The following is a 24,500-nucleotide window of genomic DNA, read 5'->3' on the forward strand; positions in this document are numbered from 1 at the left end:
AACAAAGAATACTCTTTGCCTCCCACAGGAAACAAAGTTACAACAAAAGAACTCACAATAACACGTTGCAAAATGATGCCCCTAGGCACGCTAACTAGAATGCAATAACAGTACAGAACCATTTGTTTCTAATGAAAAATAGATTATTGCTAGTGATATTAAGGTGTTAGGTTGTTCGTCTATTAAACACAATCTTTATTACATAAAACAACAACAAAATGTTGCTTAATTTACACTGTGAAAACAGACAGAAAATGTTTACCACTGGTCATCCAAGATTTGATTCAGCATTATCAGAAAATGCAAGTGTATGTAAATGTAACCAGTCTATAGTTTCACAAAAATGTAATGTGATGGAGTTAAAACGGAAAAGAAACATGTTAAGATAGAGGTGGTTATAATAGTTTTGACGAGGAACAACATCAAGCCCAGAAGTCAGAAATGACCTTCCTGCCCGAAACAAAAGCTTTGTACACTTACATAGTAAGAGGAGCACTTCTCTGACCCGATTCAGCATTTTTAGTGTTGAAATAGCAAGCATTACAGAAAAAAATCCAAAATGAAAAAAAAGAAGGCCACAGAAAGGAAGTTTTATTCTGAATGTACTGAAGACAACATAGGTTGCTTTACGCATTCACTGTTGTTAACATCAAATAAACTAAGCTCAATCTGTGCCAGGAACAGAGCCAACTTGAAGGCATGAGAGTAATCATTAATTCCTCACTTTTGAGAAATATGGTGCATCTAAACAACTATTTAGCCATTCAACGGATGTCCAATAGGAGGATGAAGAACATGGAAGTAGATCAATAAAAGAGCATTCCATTATTGGATTGTGAAACTTGGTTGGATTATCCTGTATGAAGAGTAAAGAAATAACTGGAAATTGAGTTGACTGCTACCACCAGTTTAGGAACAAACCTCTACCCATGGTGCAGGATCAGATGTATTTTTTTTAAACTTGTTTAAGGCCTCAACAGACCTCATATGTGCATTATGAAATGGTGTTCCCTACATCTCAAGCATAGCTCTTATTAACATGTAGCTGGCTTGAAACCTCACAGGAAACTAAGTTCAATTGGAAGATTTAATTATTATTATTAATGAACGCTCAGTAAAACAACTTTACACGTCCAGGATGCGCCTTAAGTACTGGGTCATTAATATTTTTGACCCAAACTGTAGCCTAACATAGTTACATGATGTTTCTCCTAATGTCTGCATTACAAACAGTGTGTACTACAGTTTCTTGTACAATATTTTCAGTAACTGATAACTTTTACGGGAGCAGTTACAGATTTCGTTTTAGAAACATCAAGATTCACTGAACAAAACAACCCAATGTGAAATCTTATTTACCATGAATTAATTCGAACTATAGTCTTAAAAGGTTATACAAATTTTCTTTATAAAGTCACTATAACACAGACTATATATACATAGCACGTCTATGGACATAAATTTCAACTGTAGTATGAAGGTGTCTTTACCACCAAATAGTTTTAACCAATCCCTTGATTAGTAGACACAGCAGCAAGGAGGCAATTTTCTTTTGTTTTCCTGATACTATCCTGTACACAGAGGCACCCACGTCTGTTAGATGATCTTGCTTACTGTTCACCTTAGAGCAGGGCGAATGTCTCTGATGTGTCAGAGGTTGGACTATTACCAAGGGGCAGAGGTTTATTTCTACAAGAAATACCTTTACTATCTTGGATAAGGAAGTAGGTAGACAGTAAGAATTTTTCGACCCGAAGACAATGATCAAATGCCTTACTATATGCTGTGGGGGAATTCAAAGTGGGTAATGTTAGGGTTAGCTATTGATAGTATTGAGCTACAATCAAATACAATCTTAAACCCCCCACAAATTACTTGCGAGACTAACGCCCACTTGTATAATACCCTTTGGAGAAAGAAGCAAGAGGCTCCTTCTCCCGCTTTAAGAAAAGTAGGAAATATGCACTGACATCTGCCTGAATCACATCAGGACTATATTTTTCCTCCAGAGATTAGAAAGTGATCCTCATAATTTGACCCCCAGGATCAGTACAGCCAATGGTTACCTCTGGTGCCTGTACATTGCTGTTTACAGCTCAAGTACTTTCAGCTTGAAAGCATCGTATAGAAGCTGAGTGGTTATGGTGACAGTGAAGACTAATCTAAACAGAGACTTGTAGAGGCCTTAGCAATGGAAGGAAATGGCTTTCAGATCAGTTGAATAATCAACTGGGCTACCTTTTTAGGCACAGCCCTGAAAGTGACTCAAGTCTTGGGTACCCAGGGTGAAGGGCCAACATTCAAAATGGAGAGCCTGCAAGATCACCACAGATAAAAACTATGCATTTTGCAATATATATGCTGACCTCTGTAAACAACAAAGACCTGCTAAGGCCCTCTAGGAAATATTATTGGTGTCCTGCTGGCCTTTAATGACACTTTTAATAAACTACAATTTTTGCTGCTGAATGTTTCCATGCATTTAATTCAATTGATGAGGCAACTAAAGAGATACTTTTTACAATTTCTGTTGGAAAATGTTTTAATATATATCTTGGATGCTTTCAAACAGGTTATTTAGTAACCGTGCGACACCCAGATCATCGGAAAAGTGAAACTGAAATAGGTCCAGACCTTTTGACTAGCATCATTGGACACATTTGTTCAAGTGACTGGCATAAATGGTTTTTGTGGCACGTTCCTGGTAGGCAAGAACACATCCACAACCTCAAAAGATAAGCAGAAATATCCGAGAAGGTACCGCTTAATCTCCACTGATGCAGTTGCAGTGTCTGAAAAATGGTGTAGAGGACCTGACCATCCTACTGTGAGTGCAGGCTCATCATGTGCGGGTGAAGGAAGAAGAGGCCAAATATAGAGTGCCACGAAATCAGCATACCAGATCATTGTCACCCTGCCAGGGGCAATTAGAATCAGCTGTGCTTGATTTTGACATACCTTCCATAAGACCTCTGATAGTAGAGGGATTGGTTGAAAAGCATGCATAGCAAATCCAGTGACCAGCAGTGACTCATGGTGTCTTTCAGGGAGTCATTAAGAAAGAGGAGTATGGAACAAAACTGAGGACGCTTCCTGTACGGGCCATGGAGAAAAGATCAATGTACTGATACTGCAGTCTGCAGAAGCTCATGTCCATCACTTCAGGGTAAAGTTCCCACTTGTGGTCCTCCAAAAAGACGAAAAGGAGATGATCAAAGATTGGCTCTCACACTGAGGAATCTAGCAATCTGCACAGCCATTGTGAACATCCCTCATTGGTGAGCCCACTTCCACTAGTGAACCTCCTTTCAAAACTGAATGCATGACCACAAAGCATCCAATCAGTTGATAAAGTGGACACTGGTGGGGTTGTCCTGCAGGATCTGAATGGTGTTCCCTATGGCTGAAGTGAGAAAGGCTTTCCTGGAAGGTGGCCCTCCCACAGAATCAGCATGTTTATATTAGAGACACTTCTCTGATGTGGACCCAGCAAAGTCACGTAGCCCAAATTGGTTTTGTAGTCTGTGCCTGCAGAGAGCTGAATGAATGGTAGTTTGGAGGAACACATGGACCAGTGCAGACCTGGATGGACTGACTCGAAGATCTACACCAAAATAGAAATGCTCTTGTAGTGCTGAAGCCACTGCTTTTTCAGGCACCATTGCTGGGACTCTCATCAGTCAATCAACTGCTGTGTGGCGCCAACAGGATGTACAAGGCCATTAGACCAAGCAGGCATAAGAAGTGTAGAACCATGATCAGCATTTAAGTCAGAAATTTCAGAATTCTCTCCCCAGACATTCACAATCCTCTAAGAAGGAGGAAAGGCTTTAATACAGTTCGTATTGTGCACCTCCCTTATGTAAGTGAGTGTTTGCATTGGGGTTAGATGAGACCAATGGACGTTTATCGTAAGGTTATGGAGGTGAGACACAGGGCACTGAAAATGTTCCTTGACTAGTGCCCGTGACCCCGCTTCCAACAGCCAATCAGCAAACTATGGAAATACATGGACTCCTAACCACCCTAGTGAAGCTAGGACTTCTCAGTAAATCTTGGGTAAAGCCTGTGGATGAGGAGGAGTAGAAAATGAACGTAGGCATCCTAGAGGTCCAGGGTTTCAGCCAAGTTTCTGGAATGAGCGCCAGCATGATTTTCTGAAGAGCAACATCTTGGACTTGACTGAGGAATGAACTGGCTCGAGAGGAGGAGGCCAAGGCAGGGTCTCAGATCTCCAACATTTTTGGAACCAAGAATTCAAGGAAGTTAAATCCAACACCCATTCCTGCTATAGGCACCACCTCTATGCCCCTTTTATTCATCATGGTGAAAACGTCCACCTTGAGGATCAAGATTTGTGTCTGAGAGAATGTACTAGTGGAACGAGGGCTGTCCGGGTGGAGGGACTGGAAGTGTAGGGAATAGCCCTTGTGGATTAGATAGATAAACCACTGATAACAATTGGAGGGAAAAATGGGAGACCCACCCCCTCATGGAAGGTGGTGGCATTCAAAGAAGGGGAGGTTCAGAGAGTTTTTGAAGTAGCGGAGCCAGAGGAAGGTGTTAGGGACTCGATCTGTTGCTTGTGCTAGTGTCCCATAGATGCACCCCTGACTAAAAAGCAGTGTTTCAGGTATTGGGGGTCTTGCTAGGCTGCAAAGGTTGACACTGCTAAGACTGCTGTGACCTGAAATAACCTTGAAATTTAGTATATTGGAGATAGGACTGCCTTGCTGCGAAGGCGATGCCAACGAATGAGCCATAGCTCAGTTCTTTTAGAAATGCTCAACAGATAAGTCGGTCTTCTCTCTGAACAGCTGCTTGCCATTGAAGTTTATAGCCATGATGATGCTTGGACATACCTCAAAAATCCAGTGGAATGCATCCAGGCGTGGTGGTACAGACTTTTGCCAATGTTCACGGATATTGCCAGATTGTCTGCAGAATCGATGCTGCACTTCAGCATTTGTTGGTGAGTATCCAAACCATTTCTGACAATGTCAAATAAAAGCTTTTTCATATGGTCCAGAAGACTGATAACAGTAGTAGCAAAAACCATAGAGAGTAGACACAGAGGCCTGAAATGTATGAAATGTTTGCCGTACAGAGGACCAAAGTGCCAGAAGCAAAGACTTTTTGTTTCAAAGAGAACAACCTTTTTGACTAGAGACCAGCCTGGGTGTGACAACAAGACATTTGGCACATGGGGAAGGCCTTTATTGTCTGGGTGTCTGAGGACTACAAAGTCCAAAAATGATTTTTCCAGGCAGCCAAAACAGACTTTATTAATGCCTCATTTAAAAGGGACAATTTATCAACAAAAAAATATCTGTCAAAATGTATGATTTTGTCCCCAGAGAGGTCAATTCCTTCTTGAGAAGTAGCAAGATTTTTTTTTTTTTTTAATTAAGATATAAGCTAGCATATGTGGGAGTCTGGGAGGTTCTAAAGAGGGAGAAGGTGGTTGGCAGTCTCTGAGTCACTGTATTCTCTACTTTACCTGGCGCAAAAGCGCAGGAATCCATAATTTCAGCTTCATGTTTTTTATGTCTTGGATACACTACACTGATTGGAAATAGCCGAAATGAGCCGCTCCTGTGTAATGCTCAGTATAGCAAAACAGGTAGTACGAATGCTACACAGTCCAAGGTAGGTTTCCAATTTTTTCCTAATGATAGCTATTGGTTCTCAGTACAGCTGTAACTAATGTGCAAGGTTACATACAGAGCACTGAAACAGCCATTCCCAGCAGGCTGTAAGTGCAAAGCATGACCGTTGACCATGCCCTGTGCCCATCGCCACTACCCTCAGAGCATGCATGTTTTTTAAAGAAATAGTGTTGAGATTTGGAACAGCATTTAGAGTATGTGTCGTTTACCACGGGTTTATGATGAAGCCAGCAGATCGAATTTTACAGCAAATGATAATATACCGCAAATGCAACAACTGCTTTTTTAATGTTATACTCGCTAAATAATTGCATACTTCTGTAGACCTGACTGCGAACTTTCAATAAAATTACAAAGAGCTCAGCAAGCAACAGCAGTGTCTCAAAATAAATGCTTTTGTTAATTGTATGCAGTTCATGCATTATATTTATTAATTTATGCAAAAATGGTGAAAGTTAGTGTTCTTAACAGGGACAATTTATTTAATTTAAAGTGTGAAATCTGCTTTTTTAGCAGTGTACCGAAAGAACGGGATTAATTGTAAATAACAAACTAAAATCCAGTCATATTAAAAAATTAACTTTACATAATGTGCAATTTGTCCACATTAAGCAGAAAACTAGTTCAATAGACACAATTTTGCACTCCTAAGCATATCAGGGAAGTGCAAAAAAATAAGACATTTCCCGCGGTATTCGGATACTGTAAGGATAGAAATGTAAAATTCATTTAAAATGGATTAAAATCTGCCACAGTAGTATACCCTGGGGAAGGTGCTGAAGCGGACTGGTGCGTTTTGGTCTTGTGCGTAAGCAACCAGAGTAGTACTCTTATATTGTATTAGACTGCTGCTACAAGGTATGTAATGTCAGAATGAGGAGTGAAAGATGGTATAGAAACATAAATGAGATATTATAAACTCAGAGCAACAACATATGAGCAGTTTATGGACTCCTGGATACAAACAGTTATGGCCTGTGATCTATATAAGCCCCCAGCATGATGGGTGAGTAACCAAAAGATTTTGTTTCCATACATTAGAGTGCATCGATTAAAGACAGGCAGAGCAAAGGTGTACAGATACACCCGGAGTGAGAGGAGAGCGAACAAGGGCCATAGACTAGATACGACATGCTAGATACCACCACTATAGATCCACCTACGAGCAACAGAGGGAAAGGCCAATGCATGCACTGGTTACATGCAGGCAGAAAATGTACCCTTTAGTGGCCGTCCAGGAGTGACCGAAAGGCAGCCATGACCTGCGCTAGGCACAGGTCGCCATTGTAAATGATCTAACTAGTCAATTAAGAAGTGAAGAAGAGTTAGCCACGGACATGCACAGGAGAATTTCAGCTTTAGTTGTTGCTGTTTCGAGCGTATCCTAAGTGATAATGGAGGCAATGAGCAGGCATGCACTGAGCACAGGCAACCCCTGATCCCAAGACCATATTCGGACTTAGAGGCCCACAGACAAAGAATCGAGTCAAAACGTGAAACAAGACTACAGATCAGGCAGCTATGGCCTGTTTCCAAACTGAATTTAACCCTTTGAGTCCCTCCGTTTAGTAGAGCTGGCGACATTTCAAACAGACTCCTAAAATAATGTTGGAGTAATTGTGTTCCTACAGTGGGAATATGTAGCAAACACCATTGAATTCCATTGGGATGTTGGAAAAGAGCCTTATCTATAGGGAAACACATTTTGCCTGAGAAGGAAAAAAAAAGACTGTGCGACTGCACATTGTTGCCTGACTAACATGGCGGATTTTCCCGAATGTAAGTGAATGTTGTTTAACATGAGTATCTAAAGAACTCTATAATTGATGCAGGTTTCCAGAAGTACTCTTAATAACTTTTATATAGTCAATCAATCAATCAATCAATCATAGCATTTGTATAGCGCGCTACTCACCCGGAGGGGTCTCAAGGCGCTGGGGGGGGGGGGAGGGCGGGGGGTCTGCTACTGCTCGAAGAGCCAGGTCTTGAGTTGCTTCCTGAAGGAGAGGTGCTCCTGGGTCAGCCAGAGGTGGATGGGGAAGGAGTTCCATGTCTTGGCTGCCAGGTAGGAGAAGGATCTTCCTCCGGTGGTGGCTCTGCGGATGCGTGGAACGGCGGCGAGGGCGAGGCTGGTGGGACGTAGCTGGCGGGTGGGAGTGTAGAAGGTCAGGCGGTTGTTGAGGTACCTGGGTCCCAGGTCGTGGAGGGCCTTGTGTGCGTGGGTGAGGAGCCTGAACGTGATCCTCTTGCTGACGGGGAGCCAGTGCAGGTCTCTCAGGTGTCCGGAGATGTGGCTGTGTCGGGGGATGTCCAGGATGAGTCGTGCAGAGGCGTTCTGGATGCGTTGGAGTCTTTTCTGAAGTTTGGCTGTGGTTCCGGCGTAGAGGGTGTTTCCGTAGTCCAGTCGGCTGGTGACGAGTGCCTGGGTGACCGTCTTCCTGGTTTCGGTGGGGATCCACCGGAAGATCTTTCGGAGCATACGCAGGGTGTTGAAGCACGATGACGAGACGGCATTGACTTGTCTGGTCATCGAGAGGGAGGAGTCCAGGAGGGAGGAGTCCAAGATGAAGCCCAGGTTGCGTGCGTGGTCCGTTGGCTTGGTCCACTGAAGTCGCAAATGAATTCCAAATAGAGGAAGAAACTTACAGAATTATATTTTTGACAGTAGCGGTGATTGGAAATTGGGTCCCTTGTAAGCATGCAGTGCCCTATAATTTATATTTTTTTATTACTTTTTAAGAATAATACAGACAGAGGGGAGTGGCATAATGCATGACATACGCAACGTGACCTACACATATTTACAAACTTGATAACAAATATTCTGTGAAGAAGAGAATCATCTGTAGCACCTGACACAAGAACATTTTAAGCGCGACCTGATAGGAGTGGTAGCAAGGCAGCCCAATGACACTTTCTTTCTGTATTTCGATACTGAACAGTTCAAGTCAGATGTACAGACAACTATCTGTTATTACACACTGTAAATGCACTCCTGGTTTAGCCAAATACACAGTCTGGCACAGCATGATCGTATGCATCCTTATTAGTCACGCAAACATGTCAAAACCAGTGTCATAAACAAACCAAATGCGAAGATGAACATCATGTGCCAAGAGCTACCACCAAACCCTGTCCTCTTACTTACTGCTATAATCTGATCTCCAACGTGTATTCTACCGTCGTGTTCAACAGCACTGTCTTTCGTAATGCTTTTCACAAATATACCGGATGGTTCTGGGTGTAGGAGAAATAACAAAACAACCTTATGAAAACAGAAAATTAAATTATAATGCAAGCATACATACTATGAAACAAAAAGGCCTGATGTTTGGCACTAAAACGGCTGGACAGACACAGTTGTCAAACGTTTTACAATAGCTTGCCCATGATCTACAGGTTAAAATGGAGTGTGAAATCACACGATAAGGTAGTCTTCCAGGCTAAATGGGGCGACAGTTGGGAGCTTATTAATTAATTGAATTTTGTTTGTTTGCTAATCATTATGGGGTTCATTTTTCACTGGCATCCTTGTATGTGGTGGGTGCATTTTAACAGGCTCGGTCATCAGCAGGACTGCTTCCCCATTGGATGTGTTATTGTCATCTCTGTGAAAAAGAAATAGTTAAAACTCGACAAACCCTACCATTACTTGAGCAATACATAGTGAAATGAATATTTTATGTAATACCACAGCCTTGGGGGCGTGTATGCCGTTTAACCTTGGTTAAATGCTTTGGGCCCATTTTATGTCTCTGCACCTAAACCCCACTCATGTTTATTCATCTTGAAACAGACAAACTAAATCTCCTAATTAAACACTATATTTTGGTACTACTATGATCAGATATCAGAATGACACTTTCCTTGAAGGACCAATATAGCGGGTTGCAAAGTTCAAGCATAAAAACGAACATTTTAAAATATTTTTTCAGATATGTTTAATCATTGGACAAGAGATAATGTTAACCAAAATCAAACTGCATTCATGGTCAAGCTGAAAGAGATGGCTGGAAATATTTCCTTTGGGATGTCTATGTTACTTACAGATTACCATCGGAGACTGGGATTTAGGGGAGTATAGTTAACAAATGGTCACTTCTGCACCTCTGGCTTATTCATCATGCTTTCACATGCTCTTAATAACCTCAGGAGCAGATTTTCACAACTCTATGTGATATCGGTAGGAAGGCGTTGGACTTCTAGGACTAAAGAAACGTGGCCCTAGATGATGATTTCGGAATCAATGCAGCATTCGCTTCATATGCTCATATTGTGATTCCTCAATAAAAAAATATTGAAACAAAAATATTTGTAAATCCTTGGGTACATGTGGCCCTATCTGAGGAGGCATGTTATTTGTGGCAGTCTGACTATTTTATCTCCGACACCATGAATCAACTAACGTCTACAATGCAGGGTGCCCAATTCAATGATAATTAGCAAAAGGTAAAAAAAAAAATGAATCGGAAAAATATGCCTACAATTTGTATCGTTTTCGGACTCACTCAAATGCATAAGAGTAGATATGCAAATCTATGCAGCTCTGCATATGCACCCACTCCTAGGATTGGTCACATGGCAACCAATCCACATGAATTGGTATATTTGCAAAGCAAATTTGTTTCTCTTTTTTTCTCCGCACTGGAGGTATACATGCCCATGGAGAATTCCTAAATCTAATGCACTTGTGAAAACATTTGATCCTGCAATTCTGAGTCTCGGGTTGACACTGCAGCTGTCTGCAAAACCTACTGTTACCAATTCTTTAAACTATACATTGAGTACAGTTTTGCCCCACCCAGAGAACTATGTATCTCTTCTCCACATGCTATTTGCTGTTTGGTGTATTATTTCACCCTCTAGTAGGTGGTTCTATTGAAATGCATGGCAGACTATTTTACATCTAAAAAGTAAACTCAACCGTCACACTGTCACATTCAATAGATTATCTTCTGTATTAAGTATGTGCGGAAACCAATCACTTTCCCAGCTTCGTAAAGTACATACAACATAAGGCCTCACCGTCTGACACACTACATTCTACCAGCCTCTTGTCATACATACAGGCAAAAAAGTTCTTGTGCACAGGCCACAGGTGACTCTCCCCATCAGACAAGGAAAGCAAGCGTACTGACACGGCTTATTATAGGAAAGTAGATTATTATTTGGGGTAAACAAGTGTTCATCTCAAAGGATAAGGCCACCACCGGCTAGATGTCACATAACCTGGCGATTGTCAATGTGTACTCGCGCCCAGTCAGTGTGTCCATGGAATCATCCACTCTGGATGATGTATCTTCATTTTTGGGGCAACTACCCGCCGACTGTAAGATACTGATGGGCGGAGACTTCAACTGCCACTTCGACCCTCTGAAAGGTTTGAAGGAGGGTGCCCTAACTGCTGAAGATGATTACTGGGGGATCCCCCCCTGCCAATCCCCTAATCCAAAATCATGGTCCCCTCTAGCGGTCCAGATTATGTCCCTAACTTTGAATTTTGCCCTGAGGGCTTGTAATGGGCACACTCCATCCGATACCCCTTCGTTGTGTACCTTTAATAGGAAGGACCACGAATCGCGCCTGGACTACATTTTTGTAGATACAGGCATGTGGTCCAAGGTTCAGGACTTCAGGGTAATTGAAAGAACAGATAGTGACCACAATGCCCTCTGTTTAGATATGCTCACCCAGTCCCCGAAGCAGGGTCGTCGCTTACAAACCCAAGTGAAGACACAGGGAACCTGGTTTTATCCAACAACAGACGCAGGGTAAGATGGGGGAAATTAGTAAGTTCAACAGAGTGCATTACAAAAATTTATGAACTGGCACTCCTAAAGTTAGTTGAAATGGACGAACTAATTAACAAACCTAGAACTACTGATTTTAATGAGAAACTAGCCCAAATCCATACAGATATAGTGGGAAGTTTAGGAGAGGTTTTTTACCCTGAGGTGGTGACTAGGAAGAAGAGGACACTAACCTCAGCTTGGTACAATTCCACTTGTAAAAAGATAAAGACCGAGCTGATTTTTATGATAAAGTCTGGTACCAACAAGGATAAGGTAGTTGAGCTGAGACGTAAATATAGGGAAGCCATCGCCCAGGCAAAGTCAGAATGGGACTGGGAGAGATGGCATGACTTATCTCTGTCACTGGAAACCAGGCACTCAAGAAAATTCTGGTCCCTAGTCAATACAGGCACAGGCGAACCAAAGTCAGCAGTGGAGCCAAACATCGCTGCCTCCGTATGGGAATCCCATTTTAGTAAACTGTATCAAGACATCCCTGATACTGCCAATGAGGTAGCCCTCAACACCCCATCTGAGTCTGCAGACAAATTAGAATTCACACTGGGTGAGGTAGTAAATGCCAAGGAGAGATTGGCGTTGGGGAAGGCCCCAGGACTCGACAAACTCCCCGGAGATTTGTTTAGATGCCATCCAGAGATCTGGGGCCCATACTTCTTAATCATATTTAATTCTATCTTTGGAGGGATGGAGATCCCCTGAACTTGGCTGGGGGTAGAGATAGTACCGATATTTAAAAAGGGCTCTCCTCTGCTCCCAGCCAACTACAGGCCGAACAGCCTTATACATGTACCCCAAAAACGTTTTGCCCGCCTTCTCCTGGACCATCTTCTAGACTGGATGGAGTACAATGCGATCCTCAGTCCCCTCCAGGCGGGCTTCAGGAAAAACACGTCCACCATGGATCAGATTTTCCGCCTCGTCCTTCTCTACTGGAAAACAGTGGGGATCGAGGGGGGGAGTCTGTACATGGTGTTTGTGGACCTGAAGTCCGCATTCGATTTGGTACCCCGCAAGAAATTAAGGGTGGTTCTGAAGGAGTTGGGCGTTCCTCCACAACTGCTGCAGGCTATAATCAGGCTCCACAACGGTAATTTTGCCCAGGTTAGGTGTGGGAGGGATGGAGCATTGTCCTCTAGGTTTTCAATTCTCAGAGGGGTAAGACAGGGTTGCGTTCTTGCGCCGACCCTGTTTTGCCTCTTTGTTAACAGTGTCATATCCCATCTTGATAATGTCAGGGACAACGACGCACCTAGGTTGGCAGGCAGGAGGGTTCCGGCTATCATGTTTGCCGATGATACCCTCCTGCTTTCCAAATCCCCGATGGGGATCCAACGGATACTGGATGGGTTTGGGGATTTCTGCAGGGCGCATGGCCTGGAGATCAATGCAGAAAAAAACAAATTCATGGTATTCAACCCCTCCACAACATCTAGGCCCAATCCAACCCTGGGATCCGATAGGCTGGAAAGGGTCAGAACGTTCCAGTATTTGGGGGTAACTTTACACGAAAATTTGTCATGGGGTCCACAGATAGCTAGATCCCGTCTAAAGTTATCCCAAATGGTGGGGGCAATTCTGAAGGTCAAGAATTTATCAACCTTTAAACCTATCAGTCCAGCCTTGGAGATGTACAAAACCCAAGCCAAAGCAGCATCATCTTATGGTGGTGAGTTGTGGGGTCATAAGGCTGGGACAGAACTTGTGAAGGTAGAAAATAATTTCCTTAGACGCCTGTTGGCTCTCCCCCCAGGCACACCCTTGCTAACCCTGAGATTAGACCTGGGGCTCCCTTCAATAGGGGATGAATTGGCACTAAAACCACTGAGGTTTTGGCACAGGCTCTGGTCTACTGGTAAACTTTCCCACTACAGGCAAGATCTCAAGCACTTATTCAACACCAATCATCGTGACAGAATTCCTTGGTTGGCTTATATCAAACGAGAATTCTATCGCTTGGGACTGCCTGAGTTGTGGGAGGCTCCTGAAAGAGGCTGTCTAGGGGTGGCACCCAAAAGGCTTGTTAAGATCTTTAAGGACAAAAGTCTAGTTTCGCTTGTGTGTGCATCCAAATTCGGCACCCTAACTGAACAATTTCTGGACTCCAAAAACTCTTTTTAATCTGAAGGTTTTATGGACATTATATTTCCTATCTTCGCAAGGAAACTGTTCATTCAATGGAGGCTTGGGACCCTGCCCCTTAAAACTTTTACTAGCAAATGGTCAGTGTCGGATGACAAAACATGTCCTGGGTGCAGTGAGAATGAGGAGGACGAACCACATGTGTTGTTTTTTTGCCCTGCCTACACTAGACCGAGGAAATATTGGCTAGTGTCACTGTGTAGGAATTTGGGCATTAGGAACTATTTACATTCATACAGAATCTTGAAGACAAGTACCCTGCACCATATAGTTTTTGCAGTTGCCAAGTACTTAATGGCCATGTGGCAGATAAGGGGAAAATACTAAAAGGATGATCTTCTGTTAAACTAGTAATGAACTGTAATGAAATAGAGTTAATTGCCTCCTCATGCCTTAGACCGTCCTGGAAAATGAATTAGCTGTGTGTTGCACCTTGCCTTGTCTTTAATGTATGTTCTATGTTTTTTAAATGCTTTTTAATGATCTTTTATGGTCTCAAATGGCCGAAATAAAGACATTTTGGATTGGAAATATAATAAATCTGTGCTCAATCTCAGGTAATGTGATGCAAAGCAGTCAGGGTTAAATTAAAGGAATGTGCAAAGTAGTTAAGTGGTGCAAAGACAGTAAAAAAGTAATATAAAACATAATTAAACTCTACAGCCAATTTCAAAATAAAGAGAAAAAATGTAAAAGTATAAGAAGAACAACATTTAATAATTAATAATAATAATTAGGTGAAAATAGTGCCAAAAAGCGTAATGCACCAATGATACTCTATGAAAAAGGTGCCCCGGGACCTAGGTGCGATTTTAAGCAGACCGTGATGGATTCCTAGTCGGAAAAAGCCTAGTGGATTAGTCCCGGTGAAAGTCTCGAAATCACAGTTCAAAAACGTTTATAACTCCCAATTCGGTAAGGGACTTGGTCACTGTTCTTTAAAAATAACACTGAAACATTTTTTAGGTCCCAACAAAGAAGGGGACTTTGCCACTTTTTGAGAAGAAAAACCTTTCCTGAGCGGGCCACCACTGAAATTGTAGCTGCCGGGGGGAGGAGCCTAGCTCGCGACCGAGATGGCCGCGTTTTAGCTCGGCTCCGTTCTACCGCCTGTTTTCTTCGTTTATCCTGTATTACTCCTGCCCCGGGAAGCCCTCCTTGCTGTGTTTTGGTATTGAAGTCACTTTGTGGACACTTACCCGTTGCTCCGGTGATCCTGGGTGCTGTCGATCCTGTGCAGCGATCCCGCTCGGAGCCTCCGGGGCGGACTGGCCTGGACCTCCTTGCGACGCCGGGACGTGACGGAACACGATGGTCGGCCCTTGCTGGCGCTGTGGATCTGGATGCGGAGGCTGATGTGCGAATAGTCCGGCTGTGCCTGTTGGCGGACCCGACTGGCCTGGGCCCTGGGGTGCGGACGCTGCCCCTCGCGGGAGAGCCTACTCATTTCTCCGGCTTGGTCCCCCCCTTTGTTCCCCGGCCCGGCCATTTTGAATTTCCGCCCAAGCTCGGAGAACGGGGCCGGCGGCACGAGGGGGCCGACGAAAATCCTTCTTCTGTTGGGTCTCCTTCCTGCCTTGGGGCGCCCTGCCGCAGTTCGGCTGACTTCCTTTTGCTTTGGTGTTGCCCCGCCGGGGCCCCCGACGGCCGAGGACTTGCTGGGCTCCTAAGATGGCGGCCGACCCTGGGAGTCTCTGCCGGGCCTGGGCGAGCACTGGGGGCCCGCCACATGGCCCGGATGTCGGATCTTGTAAAGAGTTTCCTGCACTTCAAGTTGTCCTGGATGCACTGAACTCCTGGCGGACTACCGTGGCTGCACCTGTCTCCGTTGTGGAGGCGAACCCTCATTTTGAACTGGACGGGCCCCCGTCATCGGATTTGGCCTCCTCGTTGCAGGTTACGGCTGGTGTGCTCCTGGACTCTGTGCCCCCGGCGGAGACCGCATCCTTGGGTCGGAGAGTTTCCGACGCCCCTCGTCGTCCTCCTTTGTTGCCTCGGCCACTGGTCTGCGGTCCGCTTGCATCCTGGCCTGACCTCGATGATCCTTCCTGTTTCTCATCGCGTCGGCTCCTTGGCCGAGACGCATGTGCCGACCCGGCTGGGCTTGCCTCGTTGGAACTGTCCTTGGAACTGTGCCTGCGATGCGAACGTTGTACCATGACTTTCCTGGATCTTCAGTATTTTCTTTCACGTTTCTTCTCAGGACTGCCGCGGGATTTTCTCCTCTGCCCTGTGTCCCTCGCCGTTTGGTCTTTGTTTGTTCGGATGGTTATAACTTTGGACAAAAGTGGACAGGGCTGAAATGACTTTCTATATGCGGTAGTCTCGTTTTTTTTTTTTTTTGATCTGTGACTGACATGTGCTGTTGTGCTGTTGTGTAACTTCATGGGACTCCTGAAACTTATCCTAATATCGTTAACTTCCCGTGGGCTCTACCTCTCCCTTATTACGGGTGGCGGGATGGATGCAGATAATACTGTTTTTTCGCCCTCTCCCGTGTGTGCTGATCTTTCCCTCCCCTACCCCTTCCCTTTTGTCTTTGTTTCTACCCTGTTCCTCTTCTTCTATATTTCGGGTTCTATTTAGGGCGACAGGCACGCTGCTGGGGGGTAGGCTGTAGCCTTCTGCAGGGGTGCAGGGTGGGCTTGTGGGGTGGGTGGGGGGGTCTGTTGTTGTTTTTGGAGGGGTCTTTTTCCTCCCCTTTTTCTCCCTTTTTGGTTCTATGGCCCTTGTGTATCCCCTTTTTCGGGGCTCTGTCTCGTTGTTTGTCCCCCAGGTGTCTTTCTGGTGTACTTTTCTGGTATTACGATGATTGTGATTTGCTATGTGTGTCTTCTTATTTTTGTTGTCTATTTTGTACCGGATTTTTGTTTTTCCTGGTTTGTCGCCTGGGGACGAGTGTTTGGGTGAGAGTCCCTTCCTTTCTTTTTTCCCCTTTCCCTTCCCCCTCCCCCTTTTGTGGGGTTTTCTTCTCTATTGGGGGTGCGTTTCGTATTGTTTTTGTATTTGGGTCCTTTTCTGTGCTGATTGGTGGGACGGGTGGTGGCTGCGGTGGGCGGGCATTGGACAGTGTGCGCAGTGGCCTTTCCTCATGTCCGTTGTTTTGACCGGTGCTTCTTGGTATACCTATTTCGTATTTGTTTCTCCTGTGTTTTTTGAGATCGCTATATTGCTGCCCGCCGCGACCCCGCCCCTCTGATTTGTTTCGCGGCCCGCCATGCTCCTGACCTCCCTAACCCGTCCTTTTTAAAAAAGAAAACTACCTTTCTATTTGTTTGCTCCTGAGACTGCTCTACGATGCTTGTTATTTCCCCTGTTTCGTAGCCTTTGTATACTGTGACACTTTATACATTGCTCCTGATACTTTTGCTATGTGGTGGCCAGCCCGGTGGGTTGTAGGCCCGTATTTGTGAGCTCTCTCTGTACAATAAAGGTTTTCGAAAAAAAAAAAAAAAAAAAGAAATTGTAGCTGCCACAGTGAAACCGAAGGCGGGATACTTGAAGCAGTTTTGTACCTGTGCAGCATCAGAGATTTTTCCCGGAAATGTAATTAAAGCCATTGAACTGACAGTCAGATTCTTTTTCCCATGGGTTGCTCTGTGTTGTAAGAATCTCATGTCTTCAAGCGCAGAGACCCCTTTTTTATTTCAGCTTGAAGACGTGTAATTGAACATGTAGCAAGTGATGGATTGATATTTCATCAAATGCACATTTCTGGCATGAGCTTCAATTCTGTAAATGTATAATGAGTATGTCTGATATGCAATCAAAACCCCATTCACTGATAATTTTGTGACTATGTAGCTTAGATATTATTCCCGAAATGTCATAAATCTTATAGCTAATGTTAGAGGGGTGATAGTTTCTGGATTTGCCCAAACTTAATTAATGAGGATATCTATGTTGCCACTTGTTCTTAGTGAATGAGAGACCCCAAACCCATTGATTCTGAAAGTATACATATGAACCAGGACAGGTGAAGGTCCACTTAATGGCGCGCAGAACTGGGGCTTTTTCAAGGCAGATAGTACATACAAAAGCACAAAGTAAAAATTGAATAGTCACAGTGTATATATAACATAAAAATGTAAAGTAAAAGTAAGAGAAAAGACCAACCGATAAGGAAGACCATTATGGCAAAATTCAAACATGGAGCAAGCCCACTGACTCATTGTCACTGAAATTGCTCTCCCTCCCTCGCAGCTCCACCATTAAGTGAGGCCTTCCCCCGAGTCCCTGCACTCTCGAGTGTTGGTGTTCGAGGTCATCCTCCACCCGCAGGTTTCACCTGCGCCTCATCCCTGGTGGTCCAGTGGACCTCTGTCTCCATTCTCTCGCTCTGCTTTTTCTTTCCTTTTTCACTCGTTTTTTACCCTCACTTCTATCCCCCCTTCATTCTCCTTCTGGGTCTTTCCTCCATTTTCTGTTGTTCCCCTTATTTCAAGCTCCCCCTTTCACCCTCCCTGTGTCTTTCCTCCTTTTTTCACTCGTTTTTTACCCTCATCTCAATCTCCCCTTTCACTCTCCTTATGTGTCCTCTGTGTCTTTCCTCCACTCTTTCTTGCACTTTTGCTGCTTTATTCGAACTTTTCTCTCTCTTTTTGCCTTTTTCCTTTTGCCTTTTTCAGCCCGTTTTTTACCGCCGCTGCTGCCCTTGCGGCACCTCCCCCCCAACACGACCAGTGCGACCAGCCCAATCCAGCTCCCCTCCCGGCTCCTGCCTCCCAGCTATTCAGCCCTCCCCGACCCCTACTTAATGGCGGCCACCGGCGTGCCAAAGGCAAGCCTGTCTGCGCCCGTCCCCGATCCGCATGAGACCAGTGCCAGGAACCCTAGATCTGGGCACCGCCAATGCTACAATCCAGCGGCACTCCAAGCTCTCAAACCAGGCCGCAACAACTGCAAGCTAGCATCACCAGCTGACACCCATGGACCCTTCAGCTGTCACCGCTGCCGGCACACCTGCAGCACCACCAAGACCACGGGCCCACGCAACCTGCCCGCAAGAACACAACCGAACCGAAGATCCTGCAAGGCATCATCCTCAATGTCCGATCCCTCCACAAACACGCCACGGAAATCTGGGACCTCCTCGACAGCACCACCCCGGACGTAGCATTCTTTACCAAAACCTGGACAAACCCCAACTCGGGACCGGACATCGCCATTCCCCAAGGATACAAGATCTCCAGGAAGGACCATGCCACCCACCCGGGGGGAGGAATCGCCATTGTCCACAAATCCACCCTCCACCTGAGAACTCTCCCCGACCAGCCCACAGACCTGATGGAACACCTTCACTTCAAGATACTGCCCAGCCCTACCTCCATCCTCCAAAGAACCCTCATCTACAGACCCCCTGGACCCCACAGACTTTTCAGCAACTCCATCACGAACATCATCTCCCACATGCCATCACGTCCACCAACTCCACCCTACTGGAAGACCTCAACTTCCAGTTCGACAACCAACTGGGCCCCAGCATCAAATCCATCCTTGACAACCTTCACAACATTAGACTCTGCCAGATCGTGATCGAACCCATGCACTCAGAAGGACACACCCTCAACCCCCTCCTCACAACAGGAAACTCCATCAACATCACCTTTAGCCACACCACTGAACTCCCATGGACTGACCATCGATGGATCCACTTCACCTTCAGAACACCCACCATCCACAGACACCAGCATCTGCTCCCGCAGAAAAACTGAGCCAGAGTCACAGATGACCAGCTAACCTCATCATTCAGCAACTCCACCCCAACCACAGCAGAAAACGACGATCCCAACACCACAGCACGAACCCTGCACAGAGGGATCTCCGACAGCGCCAGCGCCAAGGCCCCCTTGAAGAAAAACAACAACTCCCACACCAAGATAGCTAGATGGTTCACTACCGAACTTCGAGAGTCCAGACGCACTTGCCACCGGCTTGAAAAGGCTTGGAGGAACACCAAACCCACAGAAGTCCACATCAACTTCAGAGCCGCCACCAACACCCACCACCAACTCATCAGAAAAACAAGGAAAAAAGCGATTGAATACAAAATCTCCACTCATGCACACAACAGCAAAGAACTCTTCAACATCATCAAGGAGTTCATCCAACCCACCAGCGAGGCCACCGACATCCCTCCCTCACAAGTCCTCTGCGACAAACTCAGCACCTTTTTCCACCACAAAATTAAGAGCATCTACGACAACTTCGATGAAGACAACCAACACACTGAACCCTCACCAACCACCCCTGACACCCTGAAGCCAGCGATCAACAACTGGACAGCTCTCACCACCGAAGACACACTGAAGACGATGAAGCCAATCCACTCCGGGGCCCCAACGGACCCCTGCCCCCACCACATTTTCAACAGAGCCGCCAACACCATCGCACCCATGCTCTGCCACACCATCAACCGCTCCCTGGCAACCGCCTCATTCTCTGACAACTGGAAACATGCTGAGATCAACCCCCTCCTGAAGAAACCCTCGACGGACCCCACCGACCTCAAAAACTACAGACTCATCTCCATGCTCCCGTTCCCAGTGAAAGTCATCGAGAAAGCCATCAACAGCCAACTCGCCACATTCATCGAAGAGCACAACATCCTCAACTCCTCCCAATCCAGCTTCAGAAAAAAACACAGTACGGAAACCGCCCTCCTCAACGCAACAGACGACATCCGTACCTTACTGGACAAAGGAGAACAGCAGCCCACATCCTACTCAATCTCTCAGCGGCGCTTGACACAGTCTCTCACCGCACCCTAATACGCAGACTCCACAAAGCAGGGATGCAAGGCAAGGCCCTCGACTGGATTTGCTCCTTCCTCTCCGGCAGAACACAGCGGGTCAGACTCCCCCTTTCCTCTCGGACCCTACACCTACCACCTGCGGAGTCCCACAGGGGTACTCCCTCAGCCCTATGCTCTTCAACGTCTACATGGCTTGCAAATGCTTGTTTAATAAAGGAATGTCTGAATAGGGGGAATTGGGAGCATGCTAACAATGTCACAGCTAATCTATGTGTTAAAACCGTATTCATTTGAGTTCCCACTGCAGCTCCTAGTACTATTGGTCTGACCTAACTCCATGTCACAGCACTAGGCCATCACTAAACCATCAAAAGGCTAACATCTAGGCCCCTGAAAGACGTCAGTAGCAGCACAGATCAGCCTGCCCAATTATCCTGAGTTTAGTTAATAGAAACCGTGGAACTGAATATTTCATTCAGAAAGTTACCATGTCTCCTTAGCTACAGGTTGAACTGATCTTTGGTAGTTGTGACATAAAACCATGTCTCACTTTAATGTAACAAGTACTGGGTGGTAAATGTTTCTGAAAAACTAAACTCTGCAATCAGATTTAAGCTATCCATTTGAACATATCTGTGAAACCTGGATTAATGTGCATTCCTGTCTGTTTAAAGGAATTGGTAAGATTTACGCATATGACCAGAGGATGTTACACCTTTTCAAATATACAGGCAATTATGCCTAAAACATCTGTCACACCATGGGTTGTCAATAATCTTTCTCACCCAAATCTTCCAAGTTCTGTATTATCTGCGTCTTGGCTCAATCTGAAATTTGCCTGTTTTATAGCTTTGCCAGGGTACCGGATTGACATTTCTAAAACAGAATTAATGCTTTTCAGCACGTCAACTTGCTACCTCATTATTTACAGGCATCATACCACAGAAACCCCTTAAAATATCCTGAGATTATAATTTTAGAGAATTGCAAGGACATAATAATTATTCCCCGCCCCAATCAAAATGCTAAGATTAAATGTAGCCATATTGAATGAAGTACAAATATACAACACATCACAACCCTATTCAGTGCGCACTAACCACCGGGAGAGTGTAGGGTCATGTATGTTTGCTCCTGTTTCTATATCTAGCAGCCAGTTCAATGTTACACAAAGCACCAATATAAAGTTTGCTAGTGTGCACTGCACACCCATTCAATTTAAGCCCACTCGGGCCTTTGTATGTTTCATTCAGTTAGCGAAAGGAAGTGGCTTCAAGTCATTGAGGTGTAATTTCCTGATAAAACCCATACAGTTTTGTGAATTTCATTTAGTCAAGTAGCAGTATTAATTAACCTTCCGTCGGAAGTCTGAAATGAACCTATTTCCTTTCGGTTCAAAGAGTCAGGCATCCACGAGGGAAAAGAACAGCAGCCCCTGGTCTGAGTGTGTGTCTTTATTCCCAGTGTTGTCTTTAAGAGCCACACAAGCCACCACATCTCTACCCCAGCTTGGCACCCTGGCCTTGCCTCTCCTCCTACCCTGCTGTGATCTCAAATAGCCAATTGTCCAGACCTGCGCCACACCGGTCTCACCATACAAACGACTCCACTCAAGGCTTGACGGAGACGAGGTGAGGGTATGTGGTCAGAGGTCATGGGGCAGCTACATTGCTGTGGATCATTCGGCAGAACACTGCCATCCACATATCTTTCAGTATACCTCGCGGTTTAGGAAGTTTCCAAGGTAAAAGTATTTCAATCTGCAGGGGACAGCTTCTCAATCTGGAGAACATCTTCGATGGATTCTCCCACCTCTGATCGACTCATACGTGTGCTTGACAGCTCTCAGTGACGATCTTGCACGGGTCAATAGCCATCTGCCAGGTCGGGTGGAAGTCCAGCAGGTGCTCCAGCTTCTCCGGTTGGCTTCTCTATTAATTTTTTAGCACAAGTGATTATCAGGGCTTCCTTAGAAATACGGACTCTCAGTGCTCTGGAACTAGTACAATTTTGCAGCAGGTAAATGGTTAACCTGGCAAATTATTTCAGATTCTGTAAGTGGTCAGTGACAGCCGTGCAGGTCACTGGCTTAATAGTGCCCCATCAAAGTTCAGCCCAGTGATCATCTTTACTAAATTTGTTTTACAAGTTTTAGGGTTACTTTCTGAAATAGCGCAGATGTGAAGTGAAATCCGTACTATAAACAAAATTAAACAAAAAGTAAAAGGCAACTGCTAATGAAACAAGACGAAAAAAAAACGAAGACGTGCACGTGACGAAAACTACGGTGGGCGGGACTTCCGTTTGGTGCTGATAGCTCGCACCCACGGAGTGGCTGGCCAGGAGACGAGCAGTGGTGACGCGGGGCTCCCATGCCCGAGGGAGAGCCCCACGGTGGTGGCTGAAGTCCGGAGTAGCGGTAAGTGTGCCTTAGTTGTAGGAGGTAGGAGGGAGGAGGGGGTCTTGGTGCACTCGTGTGTGTGTGCGCGCGTGTGTGTATGTGTGCGACGGCGGGGGGGGGCTCGGTGCACTAGTGTGTGTGTGTGTGTATGTGTGCGACGGCGGGCTCGGTGCACTCGTGTGTGTGTGTGTGTGTGTGTGTATGTGTGCGGCGGTGGGGGGGCTCGGTGCACTTGTGTGTGTGTGTGCGCACGCGTGTGTGTATGTGTGTGACGGGGAGGGTGTCTCTGTATGTATGTGTGCGTGCGTGCATGGGCGCTCGTGTGTGTGTCTCTGTATGTGCGCATGCGTTGGAGCTTCCCAGGAGACAGGAGATGGCCACAGCGAGCGCGTTCGCGCGCGCGTGGCCCGCTCCGATCGCCATGCTCGTGGCCAGGTCCTGTCGCCTGGAAAGCTGTGTCGCTAACAATAGGTCTCTGGCGAGACCGCGCTTTCGCGCGGTTAACACCACGAGACCTAAAAAGGACACACTGCAATTTTCAATTTCTGCAATGTTATCATATGGAAGGAAAAAAAGTTCTGCAAACAGGTACAGTAACATCGACATACAGGACAAATCTCCCAGAGTTAAGGTGAGTGCTGGGCAAGGTAAAAGGCAACATCAGTAGTACAACACCAGTGGCATGTGGGGGGCTGGGTGCAAGGCGCAAGTCCGCGTTGTGAGCTCAATAGGTCTTAATGGAGATCAGTCTCAGTAAAAAGAGGCTGCAGATTCTGGCTAGGAAGGCAGTCGGGTCTAACCAACAAGGGGGTTCAAAACTTGTGATGCTTAGGAACAGAGACACCTGGGGCCGTCATCTCCATGGCCCGGGGGCGACAGATGCAGAGGTGTCGGGTTTCTCTTATCGAGAGCAGCCGCGGTTGCGAGGCTTGTATGCAGAGGCTGCAGGCGATGTTGGCGAGTCCACGTGGGGTGAGACCACAATGCACTCGAGCTCTGGAGGGCTGGGGAACCTTGTAGGTATCGGTGGGCCACTTCGACTCGGGCCGACGGTGACAGGTGCAGAAGTAGCTTTGGGTGTCGAGTTTGGCGGTTTTCGGAGGTCAGAGTCTTCTCCTTTGGAGTTCTTTGGAACAAGTCCATTGTTCACGGGTAGTCTTGAGTCTTTTGCGAAGGCAGACAGTCCTCCCAAGTTTCTGTAGTCAATAGCTGCAGGACAAGTCGACTTTGGTGCAGTGTTCGATGAGGGTTGCAGACAGGCCGGCAGGGCAGGGGCCAAGTAAGGTGCTCTATTCAGTCTTTTCTGTTTTTGAGGCTCTCCGGTGTCCTCTCTCTTCTTAGGATCTGAAGTTCTGGGTAGAGGGGTGCACCTAAATACTCAATTTAGCAGTCATATAGAGGGTGACTACACTCTCTATAGGACCACTTTCTGTGGGAAGTAGGCATAACTCTGAACCTTATAGGCTAATTCTCTCCAACACAAGATGAAGGATTGTGAAAAGTGGAGTCAACATCAGTTGCCCCACCTTAGGGGTGGTGCTGGCTAAGTGTGGACACACCTCCTGATCTAACAAATCGTTCTGCTTGTTCTCTCGCCAAAAAGTGGGGACAGGACAGGGGGGTTGGCATCAACACTAACTGGAGAGGCTTGGGTTGCATTTCAAAGGCGGCAGGGCCTTTGAAGCATCCCGCTCTGGTATGCACATCCTGCTTGGAGGTGTGTT

At 45.8% G+C, this 24,500-nt stretch overlaps 1 protein-coding gene across 7 annotated transcripts in view; it reads right to left on the reverse strand.

The window, feature by feature from the left end:
* MPDZ (multiple PDZ domain crumbs cell polarity complex component) overlaps nt 1-24,500 on the reverse strand; it is an 832,961-nt gene that overhangs the window by 664,178 nt on the left and 144,283 nt on the right. For all 7 annotated transcript variants that reach the window (XM_078675896.1, XM_078675898.1, XM_078675897.1 and 4 more), the window contains exon 10: nt 8,818-8,906. In XM_078675896.1, the coding sequence (XP_078532022.1) occupies nt 8,818-8,906 (89 nt within the window). The remainder of the gene's footprint in view (nt 1-8,817; nt 8,907-24,500) is intronic.

Source organism: Lissotriton helveticus, chromosome 2_1 (genome assembly GCF_964261635.1).
Source record: "Lissotriton helveticus chromosome 2_1, aLisHel1.1, whole genome shotgun sequence".
In the NCBI taxonomy this organism is placed as follows: Eukaryota; Metazoa; Chordata; class Amphibia; order Caudata; family Salamandridae; genus Lissotriton; species Lissotriton helveticus.